This window comes from Lissotriton helveticus, chromosome 6 (assembly GCF_964261635.1).
Source record: "Lissotriton helveticus chromosome 6, aLisHel1.1, whole genome shotgun sequence".
Classification (NCBI taxonomy): Eukaryota; Metazoa; Chordata; class Amphibia; order Caudata; family Salamandridae; genus Lissotriton; species Lissotriton helveticus.
The window spans coordinates 1,364,325,781-1,364,349,849 of record NC_136067.1 but is presented as its reverse complement, the minus strand read 5'-3'; the positions used below and the strand labels follow the sequence as shown (position 1 = coordinate 1,364,349,849).

Below are 24,069 nucleotides of genomic sequence, written 5' to 3'. Positions count from 1 at the left end.
TTACGCCACTCCACTCTTCCACTGGACTCTACATTATTCCACTCTACCCGACTCCACCCTACTCTATTCTACTTTGTGCCACTCCACTCTATGCTATTTCAGTGTACGCTACTCCACTCTATTCCACTCAGCACCACTCCACTCTAAGCCACTGTACTGTATGTCACTCCACTCTACTCCACTGTACACTATTCCATTCTATGTGACTCCATTCTACTCTATTCCACTGTATCGCACTACACTCTATGCCACTGCACTATGTCATTCCATTCTATGCCACTATACTATATGCCATTCCACTTTACTCCACTCCACTGTACCCCAATTCCACTGTTCGCTACTCCACTCTCTGCCACTGCACTCTCTGCCACTCCACTCTATGCCACTACACTCTATGCCACTACACTGCACACCACCCCACTCTTCACTTTTCAACTCCACGCCACTCCACTGTATGCAGCTCTACTGTACGCCACTTCACTCTATGCCCTTTCACTCCACAGCACTCCACTATATGCCACTACACTCTGTCATTCCACTCTATGCCTCTCCAAGCCACTTTTCAACTCCACGTCACTCCACTGTATACAGCTCTACTGTACGCCACTCCACTCGATGCCATTTCACTCCACAGCACTCCACTATATGCCACTACACTCTGTCATTCCACTCTATACCACTCCAAGCCACTTCTAGGTAAGTCAGTCTACTATACGCCACTCCACTCTACACTGTTCAACTCTTCGCCACTCTATTGTATGACACTCCACTCTATGCTATTCCACTATATACCACTCAGTTGTATGCCACTCCACTCTATGCAACTCCACTCCACGCCACTCTACGACACGCCACTCTACGCCACGCCACTCTACGCCACGCCACGCCACGCCACTCTATGCCACGCCACGCCACTCTACGCCATGCCATGCCACGCCACTCTACGCCGCTCCACTCTACGCCACTCCACTCTACGCCACTCCACTCTACGCCACTCCACTCTACGCCACTCCACTCTACGCCTCTCCACTCTATGCCTCTCCACTCCTCGCCACTCCACTCTATGCCACTCCACTCTATGCCACTCCACCCTATGCTATTCCACTCAGCGCCACTCCACTCTACGCCACTCTACACCACACCACTCAGTGCCAGACCACTCTAAGCTATTTCACTCAGCACCTCTCCACTCCACACCAATCTACTCCACGCCACTACACTGTATGCCACTCCACTCTGCACTATTCCACTCTATGCGACTCCACTCTGTGCCACTCCACTCTGTGCCACTCCACTCTGTGCCACTTCACTCTGTGCCCCTTCACTGTACGCCACTGCACTGCACCACAACACTCTACACCACTCCAATATATGCCATTCTAATCTGTCACTCTACACTGTTCCACTCTACTCCACTCCACTATGTCACTCCAGTTTATCCCACTCCATTCTCCGCCACTACACTCTATGCTAAATGCCACTCCACTCTGTGCTATACGCCACTCCACACTTCTGTACTGTACGCCACTCTAAGCTATTCCACTCTACTCAACTCCACTCTGTGCTATTCCTCTTTCGCCACTTTACTCTAAGCTATTCCACCCTGCATCACTCAACTCTAAGCCACTCCGCGCCGCTCCACTCTACGTTATTCCACTCTATACATCCCCACTCTGCGCTATACCACTCTACGCCATGCCACTCCACTCCTTGCCACTCCGCTCTATTTCACTCCACCCTGGGCCATTTTACTATGTCACTCCACACTATTCCACTCTACACCACCCCACTCTAGGCCACTCCACTCTACGATATTCTACTCCATGCAACTCCACTCTACGCTATTTCACTCCACGCCACTACACTGTATGCCACTCCACTCTAAGCTATTCCACTCTGCACCATTCCACTCCACGCCACTGTACTGTAAGCCACACCACTCCACTTTACACTATTCCACTCCATGCGACTACTCCATTCTACCCCAATACACACTATGCCACCTCACTCTATGCTACTCCAATTTTCTCCACTCTATGCAACTCCACTTTACACCACTCCAATGTACACTATTCTAATTTGTGCCACTAAACTCCGTGCCACTCTACGCCACTCCACTATATGCCATTCCACTCTGGGGCACCCACTCTACCCCACTCCACTCTACGCTATTTCATTCTACGCTACTTGAATCTACACCATACACTGTATGGCACTCTACTGTACGCCCCTCCACTCTACGCGAGCCCACTCTACACCACTCTACTATACATGACTCTGTCACTCCTTTCTATGGAATGTTCCTTTATGCTAGTCCACAATACACTATTCCATTCTGTACCACTGCACTCTACTTCATTCTACGACACTCCACTCCATTCTATGACACTCAACTGTATGACACTACACTGTACGACACTCCACTCCATGATTGAAAGCCTTTTTTTAATTAAAAGATTAAAGCAATTGAAATTCGGTGAGAAAAAACAAAGGTTAAAGATTAGTTATAGTTAGGGAAACTTTATGTATTCTTTCTCTATAAACCAAACTTAAACTACACAAACATTAGAAATTCAAAGTTATAGGTATACCTTTGATTTATAACTTAAACACCATCTTCAAATTACTAAAACTCGCACACCTCCGTACACACAGTTATCAACTCACTTGCCACAGTACATTAACTATACCTCACCACTCTATCAAGCACGGTGGTTTTTAAATAATGTCATTAGACATGCCATGAGTCTTGTTAGGAATGCTATAATTTAACATGCTATAAGTTATGTCATATCTATACTAATATAATAAAGAGAGAGCCCAAACCTTTGAGGCAGGTAATCTCAGGAACCACAGCACCAATCACAACACCCAATACAGAGTTGGAAAGGGCAGTTGCAGCAGAAGGACATAGGCTATGCAGACGCCCACCATATACATTTAAAAGGTAAAAGAACCGTGCCAGCAAAGTAGTCCCTTGTGGGCGTGTCTGCATTGTGCTGTGGGCGTGTGCTGGGGGCGTGTGGTACGTTCCGCCCTTCATGCCATGTCTCATATCGTGTGCTAATCCCACCCTGCTCCCTTTAAATACCCCTGCACCCCATAATCATAACCCGCCCTTACTCCTTAAAATACCACAACACCCTTAAACACTAACCCATCTTAACCCTATAAATATACCCTGTACCCCAAAACCCAAACCTATCCCTAAACCCTAAAAATACCCCTGTACCCCAAAACCCAAACCTAGCCCTGAACCCTATACATACCCCTGTACCTCAAAACCCAAACCTACCCCTGAACCCTAAATATACCCCTGTACCCGAAAACCCAAACCTAGCACTGAACCCTAAAAATACCACTGTACCCCCAAACCACCCCTGAACCCTAAAATACCCCTGTACCCCAAAACCCAAACCTAGCCCTGAACCCTTAAAATACCCCTGTACACCAAAACCCAAACCTACCCCTGAACCCTAAAAATACCCCTGTACCCCAAAACCCAAATCTAGCCCTGAACCCAAAAAATAACCCTGTACCCCAAAACCCAAACCTACCCCTGAACCCTAAAATACCCCTGTACCCCAAAACCCAAACCTAGCCCTGAACCCTAAAAATACTCCTGTACCCCAAAACCCAAACCTAGCCCTGAACCCTTAAAATACCCCTGTACCCCAAAACCCAAACCTACCCCTGAACCCTAAAAATACCCCTAATCCCCAAAACCCAAACCTAGCCCTGAACCCTAAAAATACCCCTGTACCCCAAAACCCACACCTATCCCTAAACCCTAAAACTACCCCTGTACCCCATAACTATATCTGAACCCTTAAAATACCCAAACACCCCAAAACATATACCTCAGTACCCCAAAACATATACCCCTATACCCATACTTACCTTATCCAAACATTTTAAAAAAACATGCTTTTACCATTCATGCATTTCAAACGAATTTCGTTGTAAATGTATGCGTGGTGAAAGCATATAAAATGTAATGCCATGCGTTATAATGGCATTGCGGAGTCATGGTACTTTCGTAATGAAAGTATGCGGAATGATGATATGCGGAAAGAAAGTTGCGGAATAATGGGTGTTTACCCTCCCCCGGTAAGTACATTGGTGGCACGACGACCCACATCTCCAGCAACATACTCATATTTTTTCACCACCCATTTGAAAAATGCACAGGTCTCTCTCATTGATGGCCAGCACAAAAATACACTTTTAGACACACCTCCCACCACAAGTTCTAGAATTGCAAACTTTAGAGCTGGGGAGCTACGTTTGAATCTCTGCATCAGCTCAACATCCTGTGATTCCAGGCAAATCGCTTTGTCTCCCCATCCCTACCACAAATGAATGTGTTCGTCTGTAATGTAAATTGTGCTCATGCCATGTTGTCGAGTTCGCGCTATATAATATTGCAAGGAAAAATAAAGTAGGGAAACTCGAGTTCACAAACTACTGAACGCGCACTCTCAGCTTTGCACTGTGAATCGGAGAAATTCACAGGCCTGTCACAGATAAGAAATGCTATCAAAACGAAATCCTACAAAACAATATACTACTGGCCGGCAGCAATTCATACCCGGACAACGTCTGGACGGGCTGCTAGTTAGAGCATATAAGCAGTCATAGAGAAGGTGCGAGTTATAACTAATGTGCTATGGCTAGCGAGTTGACAACAATTTGCGTGGAGGTGCGCAAATTAGGGTAATTTGATGATGGTGCGTAAATTATAAATTTAGGGTATAATATAATATTATAATTTCTAATGTTTGTATAGAAAGAATAAATAAAGTTATAGTAATGTTAAGGTGGTGTATAAATTATGAATTTCAAGTATAACTATATAATACATACATATATATATATATAGACACACACGCCCGCCCACTGCCCCCCTTCCCCTCTTAAGAATGTGTACCAAGTAAGCCTCTACAAAATATATATGGATTATGGGCAAAAATACTAATGGAGGCGCTCCTGTTAAGTTTGAACAAGCTCGGTGTAAACATTTTAAAGGGTGTCTGGCACAGAAGGATGCATATTTTGGAAAAGGGGGGTGGTGATGGACAGAGTTTCTGAATGATGCAGAATACTCTTACCAAGTCAAGAGATCATGGTTTTAATCCATCACCGTTTTTTAGCTCACTGCACCATCCCAGCTCAGAACCTGGCTAAATGCAAATTAGTCTGTTCCTGTCCCAGTGCATGATGGGAACAGGGCAAACCAAACTACCAAGCCAATTCTTATACTGGGAAGGAAACAAGCTTCCGGGGACCGGTTTCTGGCATCACAGCCTTCTTCGGCCCGGCTTGCTTGAATCCTGATGGTGCAATGAGCAAGGGACTCACGTCTGAGTATACCCTCCCACACATAGTGTGGATAAACCGACAGAAGGATGCATAGTCATGACAGGAAAAGGGTTACAAATGTGCTGTCAGTTTCAGACTTAGCCCTAGACTGTAGCCAGAAGGCTAGTTTGACAACATCCTGAAATGGGATCAAATAATTGTGGCCAGGCTCTGACCAAAGTTGCCGTTTTCATTAGGGTTCTAAACGGAGCATGAAAAGGCAAATGGGGTACTTCAAAACAAATGTTCTAAGGAATAGTAAAGTTTGCATAATATTAATGATGAATATGTACTACTTGGTCGTCCGTGGCATCTTGCTCTTCTCCAGTTCATGTACCTCTTACAAAAATCCCACACAAAGAAATCTAAAAATATATGTATAAAATTCTTTTAAAATAGGTGTAAAATGTTATGGTGCCTGGATTCTGCAAACCCAGAAAAATCTGAGAAACCTTTGTAGATCATTTATTTTTAATTTTCTTCTTTTTGCAACAGGAGGTGTCAAACTTGGACTTGGAGACTTTATATTTTACAGTGTGCTGGTAGGAAAAGCAGCTGCAACTGGTAATGGAGACTGGAACACTACACTGGCTTGCTTTGTAGCAATCCTCATCGTAAGTCAAATTGTATAACATTTTCTTTTTCGGGGAAGGGGAGTTTTGCAAGTTCAAATAGTGCTACATTGGACTTTCATTGAAAAGAATCTAGACATGCACAAGGTAGAAAGGAAATGACCGATATGTGAAGAAAGCAACGTTAAAATTGTGTGTGTACTCTCTGTAAAGGGCTTTGCCATTCCCCACCTTTGTAGGTCAAGTCTACCAGACAGCACATGCACTGTCTGTTGCAAGGCATATTGGTGCTTACCAAGAACATGCAGGGCTTAGAGCTTACCCATTGCTTATCATTCGTTGGCTTTCCTTGTTACTCTCATTTGCCTGCTTCCGATTCGAGTCCCAGCTAGTCTGTTTGTGTTTGTCCATCCCATGGAGCATTTTTCAATGTTATTTCTTTTTATTTTATGGAGTTTTATATAGCACAAACTTGACCCAAAGGTATTAGGTATCAGAGCGCTTTACACAAGCACCAGTTGCGTTACATGAGGACACATTAATTTTTGTTAGGCACTGAGAGATTGTGATTTGCCCTGAATCACAGGATGTTGCGCGTCCTTGCAGAGACTCAAACGCAATTCCCCAAACTTGAGGTCTACCGCCCTAGCTGTTAGGTCAACTCCTCTCCCGAACATTGCCTCTTTACCATCGCTTTGATTGGCTAGCATCTTTCTTTCCACCACTTTCTTTTCAAGCACTTCTTTTTTCTTTAGTGTTAAGCAATCCATGACAGTGCATGTGTTTTTGTTGTCTCCCTCCTGTACTTCACTCCTCCTACAGTCCATGTTTATCTTTCTCGCCCCTTGTTGACTCCCCACCCGTGATTTCTGTGGTACTTTTTCACAACAATATTGCTTCTCTGTCTCTCCTTCCCCCTCGTATTGGTTTGCCAACCATCCCACCCCGGCTTCGCTGTCCCCAACCTCGGTGGCTACACCATAACTCCCCTCCATGCTTCGCTGTATTCAGTTTCTTCGTTCTCCATCCTCCCCATTGTTATCACCCCCCCCCATATGTTTCTGTACCTGCCTACGTCCCCGCAAAAACAGACCCTTCTGCACGTTTACTTTTATTTTCTGCTACAGTTCCTGCTCAAATCATTAACTAAGAATGGAAAAAAGTGCTCACTTCAATTTGTAGGTGTGAGCATTCGTAATGGGCGCACCTACAAATTGGCTTGAGCAGATACCTTAAAGGCTTTTTTTGGATAAAAACTTCAACCACGCTTCAAAGTCAATAAGTCGCATATGGGTTTATTGGCTGTGCCAATGCTTGTATCAGGTCTTGGCATCTGGATATTACAACTCTGCCATTTCAAGTTATGTTTCACTCTTGACCTGGTGCTGCTCCATTATTGGAGCAGACTGCTGTGTTCAAAGCTCCCAGTGTATCCACAGTGTAGGTATATTCTTTTCTTTTCTGAGAGTACTGTCACATAGCCCACCCCATAGCTGATCGATGGTAAAAGAAGGAGGCACAAAGAAAGCCCATACTTATGTGCTGTAGTCAGTGCATTCATCTGTCAAGCTAATCTGTGTGACTGCATCGTGTGGAGGGTATGGGAGGGCATGACTTACTCCCTGCCACCGGTCCATGCAAGGCAGATCATGCTGTTAACGTGACTACTGGGCCATGTGCGTCTATAAACTACATCTCTTAAGTGACAGTCTTAGGGAATAGCTGGTTGCTGATCCTATTGCTGATCTGTATGCCGCCTGGAAGTTACCAGCTCAAATGTGTTAAAGACAGCTTAGACCGTTAATGTACCTGTTATTGAGAGAGAGAGAGAGAGAGTATTGAGAGAGAGAGAGAGAGAGAGAGAGAGAGAGAGAGAGAGAGAGAGAGATAGTGTGTGTGCTACCTGAATGTAACCAGTGTCAATCCCAGGACAATAACTCCATAGTCACTGGTCATACTACAGATAATTATGCAGTCTGCATGTCAACTGTTCCAATCCATTGTAACTTCATCTGCTGGGGGTCACTGCGTCCTTCGATAGGTCACAAGTACTAATCCCAGTTAGACAGCTCTACAGTACCCATATGTGGCCTGGAGTCACTCACAAGTTCCAATCCAAGCAGTGCAGTTCTGACTGTTAATACCCCTGAATGAATGAACAAATGAATGAATGATGGAATTTGTAAAGCGCCGGAATCGCCCCCAAAGGGGTACCTCCGGGCTAGAGGTGCAGTTGTGCAAGGCCTGAGAGATCAGTTACAGAGAAGTTCTGTTTTCCGAAGCTTCCTGAAGCAGAGGATATCTGGGCACTTATGCAGATGTACAGGTTGTGAGCTCCAGTACCATGGGGAGAGTTGTGAGAATGCTTTGCCCCCAGCGCAGAGTTTTCTGTAACAGGGGAATCACAAGAAAAGCTTTTTCCCCTGAGTGACGAGATCTGCCAGGCTGATAAAACTTAAATTTTTCTGCGAGGTAACCTGGACCTCAGCCATTGAGTGTTTTATGGACTATACAACACGTTTTTTACTTGATTCTTTGGCAGATGGTTATTTAGGTAGGGAGGATGTGCTTGGGGGACATGTTAAGTGCCAGACGGACTGTTGTATTCTGAACCACCATTAGTCTATTCAGCAAGGATTCATTCGTGGCCATAAGAAGGGTGTTGCAATAGCTGAGGCAAATGATTACCAAGGCTTGAATCTGGGTCCTGCGAACAGGTAGTGGAATAAAATGCAACACTGTACAGAGGAGACTCAACGTGTGGAATCAAGTGCCTGAAGTGGCCATTACTTGGTCTCTCATAGTAAGAGAGTGGTCCAGGCGGACGCCCAGGTTTTTTGCTACTATTTTTGTTGTAGGGGCTAAGCCCAACTCCGTGGCCACCAGTCAGGGGACCATAAAGTTTGCGCACCGCCGAATAATAAGATATCAGTTTTAGCGGCATTAAGCTGGAGGAAGTTTTCCGTCATCCAGCCAGAAATTGCACGCATACCATCAGCACAGAGAGATTTGGTTGAGGGTGTATTGTCATCAAATGATAAAAGAAATTAGGTGTTGTCCACACAAGAAAAGGGAGTGAACCCATGATCTCTAATGATCTTTGCGAGAGGGGCCACATACACATTAAACAGAGTAGGGCTAAGACAAGAGCCCTGTGATACCCCCTTCGTGAGCTTCATGATGCAGGAGCAGAAAGGACCCAGGTTTACAGTTTAGGTGCGCTGGTCCAGAAAACTCGCAATCCATTTTAGCGCAAGTCCTGGATTCCATAATTATTCAATCTTTGGAGTAGCTTGACGTGAGACACAGTAGGAGCTGACTTGGCAGTTCGAGCTGCACTGTTCCCACAAGGAACAGGGTCAAGACTGATTTGCATATGGCTGGTCCAAACTGGGGTGGTGTGGTGAGCAAAAGAATGATGTATTTTACCCAGATCCTTGTGACTGGGGGTGAATGTTTGCATTGTCCAGCATTCCGTCCATCAATTATTTCTTTTGGATATGCCGCCCTAAGTGGGAAGGGTATGCCCAGACGAAGGTCCATTGCTCACAACACCACTGGATTCAGCTAGCCTGGCTTAGGAAGGGTGATGCCCTTGAACCGGTCCCAGGATGCTTGTTTCCTGTCCATGTAGGAGCTGACTTGGCAGTTCGGGCTGCACTGTTCCCACAAGGAACAGGGTCAAGACTGATTTGCATATGGCTGGTCCAAACTGGGGTGGTGTGGTGAGCAAAAGAAAGATGTATTTTACCCAGATCCTTGTGACTGGGGGTGAATGTTTGCATTGTCCAGCATTCCGCCCATTAATTTTTTTTCTGCATATGTCGCCCTAAGTGGGAAGGGTATGCCCAGACGAGGGTCCATTGCTCACAACACCTCTGGATTCAAGCTAGGCTGGCTGATGAAGGGTGATGCCCTGAAACCGATCCCAGGATGCTTGTTTCCGGTCCAGGTAGGACCTGGCTTGGCATTTCAGACTGCACTGTTCCCACAAGGAACAGGGTCAAGACTGATTTGCATATGGCTGTGTCCAAACTGGGGTGGTGTGGTGAGCAGAAGAATGATGGATTTAACCCAGATCCTTGTGACTTGGGGGGGATGTTTGCATTGTCCAGCATTCCGTCCATCAATTATTTCTTTTGCATTCTTACAGATCGGAAGCACTTGTGCTACCTTCCATTCATTTTTTTTTTTTTAACTCTTTATTCATGACTGGGTCAGATATTACATTGTGCATAACATTTTTTTACATACTGTCAGTCTTTTCCGTTTTCTGAAACGTAACTTCGACGCAGTGTTTCATACATCAGTCCCAGCATTACAGTTCGTAATGCTACCTTCCATTCATGTGGAAGTTTCCCTTCATTCAAAGAAGCATTTAATATAGTACAAATGTAGGTGGCTAGTTGCGTAGCTAATAAGGCAAACAGGTTGGCTGGCATAGTGTCGAGGGGTAAACCAGATTTAACTGTTTTCAGAATCTCTTCCACTTTTGATACCTGCAAATCAGGGCAACTCTCTAAGCAGGCATCCTCAGAGATGTAGACAATAGGGCAGTAATATCTAGTGATTCAGTGTCTTGGAAATGTATCATATATTTAGTTTTTTCCTCACAATAATTGGCAATGTTATCCCATAATAATTGAGAGAGGGGGGTCTGATTGATATAGGCAATTGGGTTGGTAAAGGAATTGAGGACTTTATAGAGTTCTTAGGAGAGTTGCCTGCTTGGTTTAGCCTAGAGGTAATATGGGCTTTCCGTGCTTTTTTAATATTCTTGTGGTACAGTGCTAAGGCAGTTTTATAAATTACTTTCTCCTTCACAGTTTGAGATTTTCACTATGTCTTTTCCAAATTTTTGGCAGTTATACTTTTCCCTACGAAGTTTAGAGGTATACCAAGCCGCGTGCTTTCTTTGGGTATTGACGTGCTGTTGTTTTAACAGCACAAGAGTACCTGTGCCTGATTTTATGGCCTCATGGAATATATTTAACCATGTATTAGTATCACCAGGTGCTTCGAATATGGGGGGTATACAAATTTCCGCAAAAGAGTCTTGTGTAATCTTATACCATTGTCTTCTAAGATTACCAATGGGATTAGTAGGGGTGCAGGTAGGTTGGGTGCCTGTAATCTGAAAATGAATCAAAAAATTATCCGACCAGATCACTGGGCAGGGGGGTTCTGCAAGTATACGGGGTGAATTGGTAAGAATAATGTCCAGGGGGTGCCCGGCTGAATGAATAGGGCCAACATTGATATTTACCAATCCTAGGGAGGCCATGTCTGCAAGGAAGTGAGCAGAATTGATATTCGCGCTTTCTTCAATGTGAATATTAAAATCCCCCAGCACCAAAAATTGCTTTGAAGAGATCGTATTAGGAGCAATTTGTTTCCATCAGTTTTAGAGCAAAGTCCTTGAGTGGGCCATGAGGACAATAAATAAGCGCGCCCTTCCAACAATCCCAGGGCGTGAATTCAAACTTAAATACAAATCTCTATATTATCGTCCGAGGCAGAGTCCATGGCGGAGACTTTCAAAGTTTCTTTATAAAAAATGGCAATGCCTCAGCCCACTTTACTCTCCCTGTCCAATCTTAAAATACGATAATTTTCCAGAAGAGCTAAGGTAATGGCAGGTATTAAGGAGGGTTCAAGCCAGGTCTCCGTGAGGAAACCTAGTTCAGGGGAATCAGAGTTCATTATATCCCATAATTCAGTGGCATGTTGAGGCAAGGATCTAACATTAGCTAAAAAACCTCTCCAGTTATGAATAGAGCTATGGGCAGCTGGACTGCCTGTATAGAAGGGTGTGGCTACTGCTGACTCAGTCTTGTCAGGGACATTGTGACAAGCACCCTGATCTAAGGGCGCCTGACCCTCTTTAAGGCTTTGAAAGTGGCAATGTTTGCATGCAAACGGTATCTCGAGATTAGGGAAGGGAATAGTCCTGTGGCAGGTATCAAAAGCATCATGAGTATTAGCAAGCCATCTGACCCATTTAACTGCAGTAACTGAGTAGATAGATCTAGGGGAGTGGCTGGGGCATTAGAGACAGGGGTCCTGGGGACGGCTGGGCACAGACGGACTTCCCTTTGGCGTCCACTCTGTGCGTGTCGGCTGCACGTCCGAGTAGTTATCCTACTTAAATACAGGAGAATCTTGGACAACTAGCCCGTCAACCTTGCAGTCCTACCACAACTGGAAGCGGGAAGGACTGCAGTTGACTCGCTCTCTCTCTCCACTCAAACGGGAGAAATACCACAGTAGAAAGGAGAGCGAGCAGGAGGAGGTCAGAAAGAAGCACTGACCAGGTGGGCTGAACAAGCAAAGTGCAAGTAATAAAGTTTTAAAACTAGATTGGGGCAAGAAAAAAGAAGAGTTTAAAATGAGAATTACACACACCTTAAATTAAGGAAAACATACCAGCTAAAATCAGTGTAAAATCAGTCTAGCGAGTACCGATGCTACTCACCTGCACAACCTTAGTGCATCCGCGGATTCATCCTACTTAAATACACAAGACTCCGAGAGGACTAGCCCTTCAACCCTGCAGTTCTACCACAACCAGAAGCAGGAAGGGCTGCAGTTGACTCGCATTCTCTCTCCACTCAAATGGGAGAAAACCCACAGTGGAACAGAGAGGGGGCAGAAGGAGGCCGAGAGAAGCGCTAGCAAAAAAAAATGTTATAAAACAAGATCGGGACAAGAACACAGAAGAGTTTAAAATGAGTATAACACACACCTTAAAGTAAGGTAAAAATACCAGCTAAAATCAGTGCAAAATCGGTCTAGCAAGTACCGATGCTACTCGCCTGCACAACCGCCTGCTGGAGATAAAAAGTGTAAACTACATTTCAAAAATCCCAGTCCCATTTATATAGATCTGCGGTCACTGCTTCTGCAGAACTACATGAGTCTGTAAAACACTGGTTACATCCATGGTTACATCCATGAAAGAACGTAAGAATGGGGACACTGTTTCCGCTAACTTCCATGATGGCCATTAGCGCCTGGATGTCAAGACAGTGCTTAAAATTGAATTCTTCTAAGACAGAGGTTATGGTCTTTGGAACACTAGCTCCTGTGTGGTCTTTGTGCTGGTGGCCAGATAAGTTGGGATCGCCCCCAATCCTGGTCACTAAAGCCAAGAACCTGGGTGTCATTCTAGACGACAAGCTGTTGTTTAAATGTCATGCTAACGCAGTGGTCTGCTCATCCTTTTATATCCTAAAAATGGTGAAGAAACTGTTCCCTTTCATCCAGATTGATGCCAGAAGAAAGATTATAAGATTATATCTGCTTTGGTTATGTCCAAAGTTGATTACTGTAACAGCCTATTGATTAATGCACAGGAAATGGTTCTTAGTAAGCTGCAGCTGGTGCAGAATGCGGCTGCTAGGATGCTGTTGGGCTCTCTGAAATTTAAATCTGTCTCCAGGGTGGTTAGACAACTTCACTGGCTGCCTATAAGAAACAGAAAAAAATTCAAAGCACTCTGTATTGCCTATAAGGAGATTCATAATATAGGGCCGGAATTTCTGAAGAATTCACTGCAGATACACTCTCATCAGATCCCTGCGTTCGGCAGGTGCTAATCTTCCACTCGTCCCAAGAACCTATAGAACTAATTGGGGCGACAGAAGTTTCGTAGTTGCTAAGTGTGGAACTCTCCTCCCTCTCAGATTAGAGCCAGTCCCACTTTATCATCATTTAGGAAACATATAAAAACATGGCTCTTCAATTAATAGGTTTTTTCACCTAGTCCATGCCTTAGGGAGCACTTAGCGCTGAGACACCTATGGGTATTTCTGCGCTTTATGTGGTTATAACATAACGTTAACCAGCTGCTCAGGCTGTTAATTCATCTGCTGGAGAGATGCATGTGTTTGTGACCTACAGGGTGCAAACCCCACTTCTGGCAAGATAGGTCTGGGGTTCCTACTCCGTCTGCAGAACTATGTGTTGCCTACAAGTTGCAAAATACCATCTATGTAAGACTTCATCTGGCCATTATTATGCTTCCTGCAGAAGTCTTTGAGTAATCTGCTGGTCTCCAATGGGTAAAGCTGGAGAAGTTAATGTGCCTGCTGCAGAACCCTGTGTTCATTCTGCAAGTCAATGGTAACAGTGATTCTCTTCCAGGGGATTCTCATCAATAGTCATAAGCATTAGAATATTCCCGCCCATGCGCGGGACCCCGGAAACACTATATTATATGTGCCCCACATATATATAACCATATATATTGCAAAACACTGGTAACTCACTACAGAAGCACGCTGGAAACACACAAGGTTACCAGCCTTTATTGAAGAGGTACGGGCAAATTCAGCTGCTGGTAAAATGAAGCAGCCTCTCGAGCTGCCTGACGCGTTTCGAATTTCTTCTTTCTCAAAGGCTCCCAACGAGAGGTGTGTACTCGGTCTCCTACTCCCAATGCATTTGTAAAATCACGCCCTGTTATGGAACTACTTATCTTGTGGCATTATGGGAGTTGGAGTGTCTGGTATCCTTTCAATCTTGCGCACAAATGACTGCCTGATGAAGCCCTGAAGTGGGCCCCTGCCGCTGTTCGAGTCCTTAATCCTGCTGTGTTTCCCCGCATATGAGGTAGGTAAATCCATTACCACGCGACCCCCTGAGGATTTTGGGGTGGTGCATCCTCAGCGGCTAAGCAACCGCTTTCATATGGCAAACACTGGTAACTCACTAGAGAAGCACGCGGGAAACACACAAGGTTACCAGCCTTTATTGAAGAGGTACGGGCAAGTTCAGCTGCTGGTAAAATGAAGCAGCCTCTCGAGCTGCCTGACGCGTTTCGAATTTCTTCTTTCTCAAAGGCTCCCAACGAGAGGTGTGTGCTCAGTCTCCTCCTCCCAATGCATTTGTAAAATCACGCCCTGTTATGGAACTACTTATCATCTTGTGGCATTATGGGAGTTGGAGTGTCTTTTATCCTTTCAATCTTGCACACAAATGACTGCCTGATGAAGCCCTGAAGTGGGCCCCTGCCGCTGTTCGAGTCCTTAATCCTGCTGTAATCTTGCTAAAAACAAGCAATAGCAGGCTACTAAACATCAGAGCTGAATTATGCTGTAAAGAATTTCCACCATACATGAAAAAACATGCATTAGAAAACATGAGAAACAACAATAAAGATTGTTTTAGAACTGTTTTAATGCTCAGAAAGCAGCAGAAATTCTTATAAAACACTGAAAGCATAGGAAGCTCCCAGGCTGCATTGCAAATTCCCAGTCTAAAAAGACTGAAAAGCTAACTTGTAGCTGAATGCAATAAACTGACACCGTGCCTTTAACACCTTCAGCGCGGCGCAGATTCCTGCGCTGTGCTGAAGGTTCTAATGAGCCTACCGGCTCATGACGGAACGGTTCCGTCATGAGCACAGCTCAACCGACGCTCATGACGGAACCGTTCCGTCATGAGCATCAAAGGGGTTAAGGCACCCATGACCCCCAGCTTCCCATCATGCCTCAGGGGTGACAGTTAGGTCAGTTGTTCTTTCCGGCTCCTTCAGGAAGGATCCTGGCAACACAGCTCCACTAATTTCTGTATTTTCTGACAGAAATTTTCTTCACTTTTCACAGGTTTTTGACTTACTTTGACTTTTTACATCTTGTCAAGTAAGAATCTGTCCTTTATTACAGTTTGGTGGTTATTTTCTGCTGGAAATGCCTTCCCTTTTTGACAACTGCCCTTCTTGTGGCAACAAGAAGGCCAAGACAGACAGCCATGAAGTCTGTATTCTTTGTCTACCTGAAAATCATGACCCAAAAGCCTGTCCTCACTGCAAAACCCTGTCAGGAAGAACTCTAAAGGACAGGGAGAGGATTCGCATCTATGGCCTAGCCCAAAGGTCATCCAGAGGAAGGTCTCCGGTAAGGAAGGGCTCCAAGAGGGCTAGAACACCTTCAAGGGATAAATCTTCACACCCTTCAGATTCAGCGTCGGGCTCGGCGCTGAGGAGAGAACTACCGGTGGGTCATTCATCTAAAAAACGACCTTCGACGGCGGGCTCGCCGTCGAGAAGAGGGGATTCAGGTACGTCGTCGTCGAGAATTCCAGACCCTCCGCCATCGTCAACTCTGCGACGATCGGCGTCGAGAACAAAGACCCCTCCGCCGTCGTCAACCCAGCGGCGAATGGCGTCGAGGAGGAGATCTCCGTCGATGTCTCGTAGGCGTCCGGCGTCGAAGGTGACCAATACCCCTCCGCCGTCGTTGCGTAGACACTCGGCGTCGAGTTTGACTGCTCCGCCATCGCCCCAGCGGGGTTCGACTTCCAGGGCTCCGTCGTCGGCTTCACATTGCTGCTCGACGTCGAGACATCGCCGATCCTCGCATCGCTCACTGCCTAGGCATTCTACTTTGAGGCATCAAGAACGGGCTGGGTCGACATCGAGGAACTCCGCTTCAGGAAGAGAATCGGTGATTCTAGTGACGGAATCAGCCTCCCGCCACTCATCCTCGCATTCGTCTGGGCGAGCCTCTTCAAAGTCTAGAAGCCCTGCCCGCAAGTCACCTTTGAGGGACCCTTCTGCAAATGTGAGGTTGTCCCCTAGATGGAATCTGCCATTGGATCATTGGCGGGATTCAGGGGCTACGAGACGGATGCAGGAATACGCCAGTCCTACACACAGGTCTCCGCTTCAGAGACTAGTGGATGAAGTGGACAGACGCAGTCCTCCCAGGCAAGCTGTAAGATCGCCTGTAAGGAGGCCTACTAGATCTCGTTCCCCCAGAAGGGAGGAACGTTCAAGAAGATCACGCGATAGGAGGCACAGTGCTCATCGCAGGAGTAGGAGGACACCATCTACTTCTTCTACATCCTCTACCCGATCTTCCAAGAGGGATTACTCTCCCACACTTTCGGATAGCCCTATCTCTAGGGTCTCACCGGTTGATGACATCAACACTTTTCATGATGTCCTGCAAAGAGGAGCTCAAAAGCTCAACATTGAACTGTCTGTTCCACAAGTCACTACGACAGTGATTTTTGAGACTCTTCACCAGAAGTCTGCTTCACGTCCTTTGCTGCCATTAGTTCCAGGGATTATGGACCCGGTCGAAAATATATTCCTGGCTCCAGCGACCATTAGAGCGGTGCCGGCTCGCATCCCAAAAAAAGTACAAGCCAGCTGCCTCTGACCCGGTCTTTGTCAAGTCTGATCCTCCTGCAGACTCAGTGATCGTAGCAGCAGCACGAAAAACACACTCGGTCACTGCTACCTCCTCAGTCCCGCCAGATAAGGACAGCAGATCACAGGACTCATGGGGTCGTAAGGTCTGTAACTCTGCCTCTTCTACTCTGAAGGTCTCCGGTGCGGCTGCACTGTTGGGTAGATATGATAGAGCCTTATGGGACTCCATAGAGCGTTTCAAGTCCAAACTGCCGAAAGAAGACCAGAAGGACTTTGAAGAGACAATGACAGAAGGCTGTCTGGTAGCGAATCAGATGATTAGCGCGGCTGCGGACGGCGCAGCCCTTGCGGCGCATTCATATGCCCATGGAATTTACGCCAGAAGGTCGTCTTGGTTGCGCCTGACAGGCCTCAAGCCCGATGCACAGCAACGCATCTTAAACCTTCCTTTTTCTGGTTCCTCTCTCTTCGGTGAACACACTGACGAAGAGATGAGTAGAATGAAAGCCAAACAAGAAACAGTCAAAGCAGTCGGTTTAGAAAAGAAAAAGGAGTTCAAGCGCTGTTTTAAAACCACCAGGGGCAGAGGGGCTCAACAGAGGGTTCAAACCCCTCAGTGGTCCCAAAACAAGAATCAGGGCAAGACCCAGTTTCGAGGGGGAAAATCCAACCGAGGTAGAGGAGGTCATCAACAACAATCCTCTACATCAACGAGAGGAGGGAAGTCATGAGCAGTGGCTTCCTCTGGCGCCCTTGCCCACTCCTGTGGGAGGAAGTGCTGCACAGCATCTGGCAGTGGTGCAGCATCACAAAAGATCGTTGGGTGCTGAATATACTGCGCAATGGATACACGCTTCGTTTCCGTGCGCCCCCAAAGAACATTCCTCCAAAGAAATCTCGTCCTCACCAGTTAGATCTGCTACGGAAGGAGGTAAAGGTTCTTCTTCAAAAACAAGCTATAGAAGAAGTACCTCCCTCGCAAAGAGGAAAGGGAGTCTACTCCAGATATTTTCTTGTCCGAAGGGGGCATGGCTTGAGGCTCGTCAAAATGGCCGCACTATAGTTTAGCTCTGCCAGCCACCTAAAATAATCCTGCAGTAATCCTTCCCCAGCTTGGACGAATCAGTGCCATATCGTTGAGACTGCGCTGCTGATCCAATGGGCTATCGTTAGATGTTGCGACACCACCGAGATGGTGCTAGAACTCGCATCGTTGAGGGCAGCGGCACCTTCGCGTGAGACTGTGTAATGGGGGCCCAGGACTATCGGCTGTGACGGCGGAACACTGTAGGAGCCCTGAACAGGGATCAGCCCAGACAACTACCCCGCCGGTTACCAAAGGTGGTGGGAGGGCACCCGATCGGACTGCGGGCAGAGGGGGCATCTACAGAAGCGATCCAGAAGCAGAGGAATCACAGCAGGGATCTTCCGCCGGGCGCGCTGTGTCACGCAAGCGCCCGGCGCCAAGGTGAGCTACGGGCCGCAAAGCGCCGCACAGCCTATCAGCTATTCAGGACACTGCGCCCTCCTGCCTCCCGATCAGACAGAACCGCGCGAATTGCCCGCAGATCTGTAGCAGTGCTCCCCCTCCCGAAAGCATTGTCGCACGGACCCGAAGACCGCAGAGGAGGGTACTGAGCGGGATTCGGCAACGAACTACCTGTGCCTGCAACCACACAATCCTGCCAACTGCGAGGCGCCTCGGGGACATCGCTCAGTGTCCGGAGCTGCTTCATAGACTGGGAGGCATATCGCTGGTAGGCGCCTCATCCTGCGATCTCACAGCGCTACACCGGCAGCCTAAGCTCCGACCAACCCTTCCGTCTGTGGGGGAGTGCACGGTACATGCTTGCTGGGTGGCCCTTCTACCCCTGTCAACAACGCCAGGGCTACTGAGGTCTCTAATGTGCCATCAGTGTTCTTACCCTCGCTACACATTACGCCAGAGATAGACTGGATTGCGGAATCCGTTCCACTGCCGAGATATTTGCAGTACTGTGGGCGCCATCTTGAGCAACAGCGTACTGTGTCGCCATTTTGTACAGCCACAGCGCTGTAAGTCACCTGCGGAAAACAGCGCAAGGAACTGGGGGTCACAAATACGCCAGGGACACACTGGGATCCCACAGAGCACATACCATCTCCCTATTGCCGTAATCCTGTGTGTGTGTCCCTGACGCTAACACGTACATACAGCTTCTTGATTCGAAGGTACTTTTTACCAGAGACTAAGACACCCTATAGGAGGCATGGGTAAGCCCGACAAGTCCCAGCCCCGGCTAACGTTTGAATTGCGAAAAGGGACCAAGCCTGGCCAGGCTGAGACATCAGACACAGAGATGGAGGTGCCGACGAGTTCCCCGTCAGCGCTTGAGAAATCCTTGGCAGACATTCAGGCGAGCTTGCAGGCCATTGATGGCAAAATAGAAGCGCTGAATGGCAGAATGGACCAATTCTCATCTAAACTAGATAAGCAGGCGACGCGGATTGGGGAGGCTGAACAGCGCATCTCGGATGCGGAAGATGGGCTTCAGCAAGTGACGAAGAAGACCAGCCAAGAACAAGGACATTGAAGCGCGCTCGCGCCGGAATAATATACGAATTTTGGGCCTGCCAGAATCGACAAATGTGAGACGACTTGAAGAATACGTTGAGGGGGATGCTCCGCGACAACTGCGGAAGGGATGAGCTATCTCCCCTATTCGCCATTGAACATGCACACCGGTCACTCGCGGCACGCCCACCACCAGGGACACCTCCGAGGCCCATAATTGCGAGGTTACTTAATTTTAGGGATCGGGATACAGTTCTCTGCATCACCAGATTGAAGGGCTCGGTCACCTATCAGGGAAATGCACTATCGTTTTATCCGGATTTTACAGCAAACGTAGAGTCAGCTCGCAAGGAATTTCAGGCCCTCAAGAAACTCCTTCAGAAAGATCAGACCTCATATGCGATGTTATACCCGGCGCGGCTACGTATTGGCACCATGGAAAATGGCAAGGTCTTCACCAATCCCAAGAATGCGATGGATCACGCAAAAACTCTACAGCATCAGAGACGGCAATCACCTACCACCCACACATCGGACATTGATGACTGAACAGTAAGGGGGATACAATGCGACCCTTCGTAGGGCACGCTACGCTTCGTTGGGGGGGGGAGATAAATAATTGGATGGCACTGATTTATGCGCAATGCCCGTGGTCTGTGCAGTCATGTACACTTTACCTTTGGGGATGCACACTCATTGCACTGAAGTCAGAGCTGGGGGGTGACACTGAGCTAGTGGTGGCACCACTCTCTATTTCACCTGGGAGTGGGTAGCGCCAGCACGACCCCCAATGGGTGTTCCCCGATGGGACTTGCGTTCACTACTGTTGGGGTTATCAAGGGAGTTAAATGAGGGCCATGTCTTTAGCAGGTTTGGGTATGCTAAAGTGGGAGGCGGGAGGGGAGGTTTTGTTTATTTCTAGTATACCAAAGTCATTTACTGTACGACTCTTCATATCATGCTATCGTGTCTGCTGGGAGCACCCCATCACCACTATATCACAAACGGGTACCCGGTTCTGACACACAGCCCTTGATTGGATCTACGTATAACTGTATCACTTGGAACGTCAGGGGACTAAACTCACCGAAGAAAATTAGACAAGTACTGGTGCAATTAGATAGACACCATGTGCACCTCGCACTATACAGGAAACGCACCTGACAAAAGCGACTGAAGACAGGGTGGTCAGGCGCTGGGCATCATACCGATTAGCCTCTTCTTACTCCTCTTATGCCAGGGGGGTGCTTATACTGTTGAAACAGGGTGTGGCCTTCACGGCCCTTCGCACACACACGGACCAGGAGGGCCGCTGGGCGATTGTGATGGGTAAACCGGGCAATGTGCTGGTGACACTTGTGAATGTTTAGGGCCCAGTGGTGGACGACGTGACGACATACTTACAACTGTTCACGATATTACGAAACTGGCCTGCCACAGAAATTATATTAGGTGGTGACCTTAACACATATCTTGACCCCAACATTGACAACTCTAACCCACGGAGCACTAGAATGGCCCGGGTTGCCAAATGTGTGAATGATGGCATGCTGGAGTTTGGGCTGAGGGATGCATGGAGGCACAGAAACGCTGAGGTCCAGGGGGAAGACACATCACGCCTGCGACCAACGGCTGGTCCCGGCTAGACTATTGGCTATTAGGCGAGGGCGCACACACTTGGGTCACGGATGTCCGCAACCTTCCCAGAACACTATTGGATCATAACCCGGTGGTTTTAACTCTACACGTACCACACAACCTGCACAAACCATTCACATGTCGCTTTAGGGCGAAGTCTCTTCTTGACCCGGTATACTTTGACGCCATAAACAAGGCCATAGGGCACTGCTTTGAGATTAATGTGGGGTCTGTAGACAGCCAGGAAACACTGTGGGAGGCCTTCAAGGTCACGATAAGAGGCGCATGCATTGCAACATCTGCAGGGATACTCAAAGACATCAGGGGTCGCCTTTCCGCAATAGAGTCGAAACTGCGCGAGTTTGAGGCGCAATACGATTGCGCGCCATCACCTGCCACTCTTGCTGAAATGCGCGACCATATAGACGAATACAACACCCTTGCGGACACTGAGGTGAAATACATATCCAGGAGACACGTGGCAAGGTGGTATGGGGAGGGGGGGAGACCGGACAAAACACTGGCGAGTCGTTTGCAGAGCAGATCCTTTCAGCCCCCGATAGACCATATAGTAGACAATGATGGACATTCTCACTTTTCTCCTACGGCTATAGTGGAACAGTTCCGTACCTTCTACTCCACACTGCACACATCCACGGGAGGGAAGGACGAGTCATCCATGGATGCCTACCTCGAAGACATCGCCTGTGCATGGCTGTCGGATGTGCACCGCAAGTACCTTAGCCTCCCAATAGATCTAGAAGATGTCACAGATGCCATTAAGGCACTCCCGAACGGGAAGGCTCCCGGCCCGAATGGACTAACGGCAGAATTTTATAAAGCGTTCGCTGACATACTGGCTCCCCATCTCCTAGAGATGTATGGCGAGGCGCATGACTCTGGACGTTTGCCCCCCACGCTGCGCCAGGCTATGATCATCACACTGTTAAAAAAAGACAAAGCTCCTGACCGCTGTGAATCATACCGCCCATTATCTCTTATCAACCTGGATGCAAAAATCCTAGCGAAAATTCTCGCCACCAAATTACAACCCCTGATGCCGTTACTTGTGCTTCCTGATCAAGCCGGGTTTATCCCTGATCGTTCCACTTCTTTAATCTTACGCACTATCTTCGCCATGCTACATGTTCTGGACCCTGATCTCCCTGCCGTCGCGGTCCTACTGGATGCCGCAAAGGCATTTGATTCTATAGAATGGCAATACATGAGGCACATCCTACGTAGAATGGGCTTCCCCCCCCTGTTTTCCTACAGTGGATCCAGATACTACATACGGCACCTTCCGCGAGAGTCCAGGTGGGTGGAGATATATCTGAGCAATTCGAGGTGAGCAGGGGCACCCGACAGGGATGCCCACTCTCCCCGCTATTATTCGCCATTGTACTAGAGCCGTTGTAAAATACGGCAGTTACACAGAGCAGCGGCACTGAATTTCAATAATCGCCCAGTAGGGATTTCGTTGTACGCGGACGATATGGTACTGTACATTCGGGAGCCGTGCACACACCTGTCCCCTGTTCTTCTGGAATACGTTAAATTCGGCTTGTTCTCTGGTTTACATATAAACTGGGATAAATCGGTAATCATGGGTAATCATCCCCCTGACGGAAAAGACTACCCCTCCAACTATTGAATATCCATTAGTCTGGTCTGCAGACCCCGTTAAATATTTAGGGGTGTGGATACACAGAGACCCTCAGACTGTGATAACGGCAAATTATGGGGCTGCATACACGGCCCTGGTCGCGCAGATAGACAGATGGCAGTGCCTCCCGCTATCCCTGGCTGACCCCATATCCATTGTAAAAATGGTGGTCTTACCCAGGTTTTTATACCTATTTTGTAACGTCCCGGTCCCGCTCACTTTGCATTTCGCACTGCAGACGCAACTGTTGCGATTAATTTGGGGCGCCAAACCACCACGGATAGGCTGGAAAACATTGACTTTATCCTACGACAGGGGGGGTTTCAACGCACCCGATTTCTATGTCTACTATCTGTGTTGTCAAGCTCATTTTGCATTCTATTGGTACAAGCCACACGGGTTCATTCCACATGTTGCAGTTGAAGAGGGGTATGCCCACCCTGTCCCGGTGCGCGGCATTTTAACACACACTCACCGACACACTCCCAGGCTAGAGATAAATACCCTAGACACCACGGTAGCAGTGTGGCAGGCATTTGGCCGTCGAGCACTGCGGCTTTCCTTATACGCACCCGCTCTACCCATAGAGGGACACGCAGCGCTATCGGTTGCCAATGATCGGTGGCCGGTCAAAGCACTCAGGGAAGCGGCATCACACTAATGAGTGATTTGTTCCCAGACGGCAGATACATGTCGGGAGATGATCTAGCTTACATCCAAAATCCCACACTACTCTTTCAATTTACATGCTTCAGATTATGGCGTGCGATGCAGGAACATTACACATGCTTTCCGGATGAGCCTGCGACTCTGTCCGCTTTACAACTCACTATCACTGCACCCACGAAACGTAAGTTGATCACCAAGCTCTACAGGGCCGTGCAGAAGGATACCCCCTACAGTTCTTCCCCCTCTCTAACACGCTGGAATAGCGACATTGACCCCCCCATCACAGAGGAGGAGTGGGCGCAAATTTGTTCAACAACGGGACGACTGACGCCCAATAGCAATCTTCGCATAATAAACCTCAAATTCCTCCATCAAACTTATCACACTCCCCAAAGGCTATGGAAAATCGGACTGAGGGCGACCTCTGACTGCAAGAAGTGGGGGTTGG

General features: G+C 47.5%; 1 protein-coding gene across 1 annotated transcript in view; it reads left to right on the top strand.

Moving 5' to 3' along the window:
- The window catches only part of PSEN2 (presenilin 2), a 443,825-nt gene that overhangs the window by 372,166 nt on the left and 47,590 nt on the right, over positions 1-24,069 (top strand). The window contains exon 10 of the mRNA XM_078649110.1: positions 5,857-5,975. Coding sequence (XP_078505236.1) covers positions 5,857-5,975 — 119 coding nt within the window. The remainder of the gene's footprint in view (positions 1-5,856; positions 5,976-24,069) is intronic.